The sequence below is a fragment of the Eubalaena glacialis genome, chromosome 14 (genome assembly GCF_028564815.1).
Source record: "Eubalaena glacialis isolate mEubGla1 chromosome 14, mEubGla1.1.hap2.+ XY, whole genome shotgun sequence".
Classification (NCBI taxonomy): domain Eukaryota; kingdom Metazoa; phylum Chordata; class Mammalia; order Artiodactyla; family Balaenidae; genus Eubalaena; species Eubalaena glacialis.
In genome coordinates, this window is record NC_083729.1 from 10,828,088 (window position 1) to 10,833,439 (window position 5,352).

The 5,352-nt window shown below is 57.5% G+C and overlaps 1 protein-coding gene across 1 annotated transcript; it reads left to right on the forward strand.

Annotated features, from left to right (window-relative positions):
* The first annotated feature begins 981 nt into the window (after nt 1–981).
* On the forward strand, nt 982–4,158 carry LRATD1 (LRAT domain containing 1). Its single transcript, XM_061211352.1, has 2 exons — nt 982–1,201; nt 2,187–4,158. The coding sequence occupies exon 2, from the start codon at nt 2,223–2,225 to the stop codon at nt 3,102–3,104; it is 882 nt and encodes a 293-aa protein (XP_061067335.1). The 5' UTR covers nt 982–1,201; nt 2,187–2,222; the 3' UTR covers nt 3,105–4,158.
* Nucleotides 4,159–5,352: the final 1,194 nt, after the last annotated feature.

The following is a 5,352-nucleotide window of genomic DNA, read 5'->3' on the forward strand; positions in this document are numbered from 1 at the left end:
AAGAACTCTTCAGGACTTAACGTTATAAGCTTCTTAAACTGTTGATCTAAAATTTCACATGTGTGAAAGTCATCTTTCAGCATCCCATATCCAGAGGACATTCATTAACTTTCCATCCAGGAATGCAATCATTAATTACTGCTGGACACCCTTCTCCCACGAAACCAAACAAAAATCCCTTAGCAATGGCAGTTCTGGGGGTTGGAAAACAAGATTATGTCCCACTGTCGACATTCGTGATGCGCCCCCTTCACAGACAGACCATTGGAGGCCAAACTCTGGCCCAGTCAGGGAGGGGGTTGGTCAAGGCTCCGACTTTTCATTCGCGTTTGACACCGCGCTCCTTTTAAACCAGGCGCCAGTGCTGGGTCAGCAGCTTCACACAGGTCAAAGGAGATGAACCGAACACCGCAGGCACAATTTCAAAGGCATCGGTGCCCGGCAGGAAAAAGTCTGTGCGCCGAGGACCAGCCCAGGGGCCCTTAGGAACCCAGGCTCAGGGGTCCTCAGCAGGGCCCCGGGTGCCCGCCTCTGACAACGTCGTTCCCCGCCCCGGGCCGCGCAAAAGGCTCGGGGTGCACTGGGGATTCTTCTCCGCCCTCAGACTCAGCTTCGTCGCTGGAGTCTGTTCGCCCAGAACAGAGAACGCGGGCGGACGGCGCGCCCAGTCACGATCGGTAGGCGAAGCTGCTGGATGGAAGCGGGCCGAGCCGCCGTACGGAAGCGCCCCGCCCCTCGCGCGCTCCCGGCCGGCGCTCACACCTAGCTCCCGGGGGCGGCGCGCGCTCCGGTGCGCGGGGGCGGGGCGGGGCGGGGCGGAGCGCGCGCTGGAGACCCGCCCCTGCTCCCCTCCCCCTCCGGCGGAGATTGACGAGCCCTGGGCATCCGCGCCAACCAATGAGCGCGTCCGGGGGCGGGCCCTGGAGCCAGCTGCTTTGGCTACTTAGAGTCTTCGGCTGGGCTGTAGGAAACCAGAGCGGAGTCGGGACTGCCCAGGTGGAGCAGGCCCCCCTGCCAACGCGGACCGGCAGGCGCACGGGCATCGCGGCGGGGACCGCACCGCACGGATCCGCGCGGGGCAGAGCCGAGCCGCAGCCCCACGCGCCGCCCAGGACACGCTCGTCACCACCACCTCCGCAGCACCCATGGGGACCTGGAGACTTTAAAGGAGTTTGGGGTTTCGGGAGCAGGGAAATCACGGGTACGGAGAGGCAGCTTTCTTTGCCTTGGAAACGTGTTTTCTTCGTCCGATTGTTTGGACCCTGTGCCGGGTAGGAGGGAGAGGGGACTTCTGGCTGAAAGTGGGCCTCGCCACACAACCCGCACCCACACCGGCACACACACACCGCACTGGCTTCCCCCATCCTTCCCTTGCCTCTTTGTTAGGTTATTTTAGACAGAGCAGCCTCGCCCTGGCGCAGCCAGATTGGCTCTGCTGGGGAGAAGGCAGGAGAACTAAGGGGCAGAGTGCACCTGCCTGTGTGGGCAAGTGTGCCCGGGTGCGTGGGTGTACGTGCACTGGCGAGCGTGCCAGCGTGGGGTTGGAATCGTGTACGAAGGTGGGGGTCTGAGTGTGTCGTCGCGAAGGTTTGTCATTGCATGTGACATTAGCACACCGGTGTACCAGCCTGTCGGTGTCTGGACTCCAAGTGTGCAAAATTGTGCTGGGGTCAAGTGGGTGCCCGTGAACGTGTCCGATGGTCATTGTGCGAGGCGCTGTCGGGGAGGAGCACGGACCTAGGGTAAAACTGAGAGGTGGGCTGGAGAGGGTGGCGGCTGAAAACGTGAGCGCAGCTTGCTCCAAGCTCTGGGGCCTGAGGCGCTCCTTCCTTCTTCCAACCCACCCCTCCGTCCTTTCCTGGGTGTCCCGACTCCCACGCTGCCACAACCCGCGCTGTCCTTCCCACTGGGACCCCGCACGCCCTCCCGCGCTCCTGCCTGTTCTCTTGTGGGAGTTGGACCGGGTTCCCGTACAAGGTCCGAGGCTGCGTGGTGGCGTCCGCTCTCGCCCGCCGGACTGCTGGCTCCCGTGCCGGTCCTGGCCCCGGGGAGGCAAGGTGGACTCGGCCGGGGCGGTTGACTCCAGTACAGGCGCGCGGGCGGCCAGGTCCCAGGGGCACTGCTCGTCCTGGGGAGGGGAAGCGCGACTCTGATCGTGTCTCTGCGTCTCCTCTGTGCTTCCACAGATCCCCGCTTCTGGCCCTCGCCTCGCCGCGTCATTGATGGGCAACCAACTGGACCGCATCACCCACCTCAGCTACAGCGAGTTGCCCACCGGGGACCCGTCGGGGATCGAGAAGGACGAGCTGCGGGTCGGGGTCGCCTACTTCTTCTCGGATGAGGAGGAGGACCTGGACGAACGAGGCCAGCCCGACAAGTTTGGCGTGAAGGCCTCCCCGGGCTGCGCCCCCCGCCCGGAGAGCCCCAGCCGTCGCCGCCGCCACCACCTGCTGCACCAGCTGGCCCTCAACGAAACTCAGTTCTCCGCCTTTCGGGGCCAGGAATGCATCTTTTCCAAAATGAGCGGCGGCCCTCAGGGCGCCGACCTGAGCGTCTACGCGGTCACGGCGCTGCCCGCGCTCTGCGAGCCCGGCGACCTGCTGGAGCTGCTGTGCCTGCAGCCCGCGCCAGAGCCGCCCGCGCCCGCCCCGCACTGGGCCGTCTACGTGGGCGGCGGGCAGATCATCCACCTGCACCAAGGCGAGATCCGCCAGGACAGCCTGTACGAGGCGGGCGCGGCCAACGTGGGCCGGGTGGTGAATAGCTGGTACCGCTACCGCCCGCTGGTGGCCGAGCTGGTGGTGCAGAACGCCTGCGGCCACCTGGGCCTCAAGAGCGAGGAGATCTGCTGGACGAACTCGGAGAGCTTCGCCGCTTGGTGCCGCTTCGGCAAGCGGGAGTTCAAGGCGGGAGGGGAGGTGCCGGCCGGCACGCAGACCCCGCAGCAGCAGTACTATCTCAAGGTGCACCTGGGTGAGAACAAGGTGCACACGGCCAGGTTTCACAGCCTGGAAGACCTCATCCGCGAGAAGCGCCGCATCGACGCCAGCGGCCGCCTGCGTGTGCTCCAGGAGCTCGCCGACCTTGTGGACGCCAAGGAGTAGCCTGGGGGGAGCCGCCCGCCCCTCCAGTCTCCCCGCGCCCCGCTCCCTCCCCCGCACGCGGGCTTCCAGGCCGGCGATTCAGCACCCCTCGACCCCCTTGAGTGGCCGCCGGCAGCGGCCAGAGCCCGGGCTGCAGCCTCGCATCTTTCTGGCAAGTGGCAGGTAGTCCCAGTAACTGGCCCCGGGACTGAAGGGGCCGCGCTCGCCCGGCTGAGACCCCCAGTGGTGATGATGGTGTTGGGAGACCCAGCGTGCGCTTGCCCCTTGAGTTGTAAGTGGGGAGAGGAGAACGGGCCGAGGGGAGCAGGGACAAGGCCTCCCCCAAGAGTCACTGGTCTAGTGACTAACACCCGACCTACTAGAAAGGGACCATCACCGCCCCAAACGTGCACACACAGACCGGTGGGAGGTGAGAATTGATCCTTTCAGGGCACGGTTCAGCTCCAGTATGGATGGGTCCCCAGACTGCAGGATTTCCAAGAAATCGAGCCTGTCCCTCATGCACTTGTGAATAATTCCACTAGGGAGCAAGCACTTCGGCACTCCGGGTTATCCCGAGGCTGCCCGGGACTTTTTCAGCTCTCCAGTCCCTGGTCTCCTGACATTGTATCCCAGGCTCCGGGCTAAGCTAGACAATGTTTGCTTCCCGTTCTTTCCACCGAGGGAAGCGAACGCCACTCCCCACCGGCATTTGCCTGTGAGTCTCCCTTGCTGGCAGAAGGGATGCCTTCCCGGTCCCGGGAGGATAATGGCGCAGCGAATTTGGTGAGGAGAGCCGGCCCCGCCCCCCTGGCCAGGAGAAGGTTCACCGGGTGTCCGCGAACTTGAATCTGTGAAAAGGGCGCTTGTTCTCAACCCTAGATGGCTCCCTCCTTGGGCTGCGTTTCAAAAATAACCACAGTTTTAAAGGGGTTGGAGGAGACGGAGGGGAAAGACATGGCAACATTCCAGAAACCAGCATTATTACAGCACCATAGCCAGTGTATTTAGTTTGGCTTTTCCTAACACAGAAATCTCAGAAGGTGGGGAAGTGGAAATAAAGTCTTAAAATCGAGAGAGCAGTTGTCCAAATATGTCAACAAAGCCTATCGTGTTGATGTTTTTTTATTGACCATTTTAGCAACATGCTAATAAAATTTCAAATTGAAATTTTTATTTTCATGGCTTTAATCCATGATAGTTTAAATACTGGGGGCCATTAAGAGTGGATTTAGCTAAGAGCTTAGCTAACATTGCCTTTTCACTCTATTTTTCTCAAACCTTATGAGAATTCTGTTTTTGAATATTGTAGTTAATTTTTTGGCTTTAACGGCAGCCCTATAATGGTGGAGTTGTTAATCCATGTGTATATCCTGCTGAATTTCCGTCAGTTAAGGGGTTTGCTGCTTCGGTGGAAATTGCTAGCAGGTTCTATGATGTTAATTTCTCGATGTTGTATACCACTACCATTCCACATTTGCATTTCTATTTTTCTTTCTCTCCCCCTAATCTTCTTAAAAAACGAGTGTAGAATTGGTGGCTTTTTCCCCCTTCTGTTTAGCCAGTCCCACAATTCATTCCTGAAAACCGGAAAGAACTTCTAGGATCAGGACGATCGTATGGTTTTCAAAAAATTAAGGCTGTTTGAAACCCCTTCCTTGGGTAAGGACTTACCAACTTCTCTCCTGTGCTGCAGCCCCAGCCTGATTAACTGTTACTTGATTCAGTGTGTGTCAGACACACCTCCAGCATCTACATTCCGTCCCTTCCAGGGGAATTTGTCAAATAACGGTGTTTAGCTAATTGTTGCAAGCAGTCGCCTACTGACAGTTGTGATTTAGTTGGACAGCAAATATCATGGCCAAAGCCAGTTTCTTGGCATTTCAAAAATAATGCAATAAAAACTAGTCGAGGTTAGCTGCGACTGGAAATGCCTTTCTTTTGTTTGTTTTCATGGTAAAATGATTCATCTCTGTTTTGTTTTTTGGTTTTCAGCCTGGATTCATTCCCTGATCTTGACTCAAAAGGTCAGCTCAATGAACTATGAACTAGAGTATTTTTCTTAAGCCTACTGAGTGATTTATTTTTAAAAAAATGTTTAAATGCCTATCTATGCTTTTCTTTCAGCACATACAACAGCAAAACTTTTGTAATAACAAACTTAACATTTGCATGTATGGAGAACTGGAAATCATTTATTTCCCTAACTTATTCCCCTTTCAAATAACAGATGTCGGATCCTAAACCGAAGTTCTTTATTGTATCTACA

Excerpts from the sequence above, each read along its gene's own strand:
- LRATD1 (XM_061211352.1), top strand. The coding sequence starts at position 2,223 with ATGGGCAACCAACTGGACCGCATCACCCACCTCAGCTACAGCGAGTTG.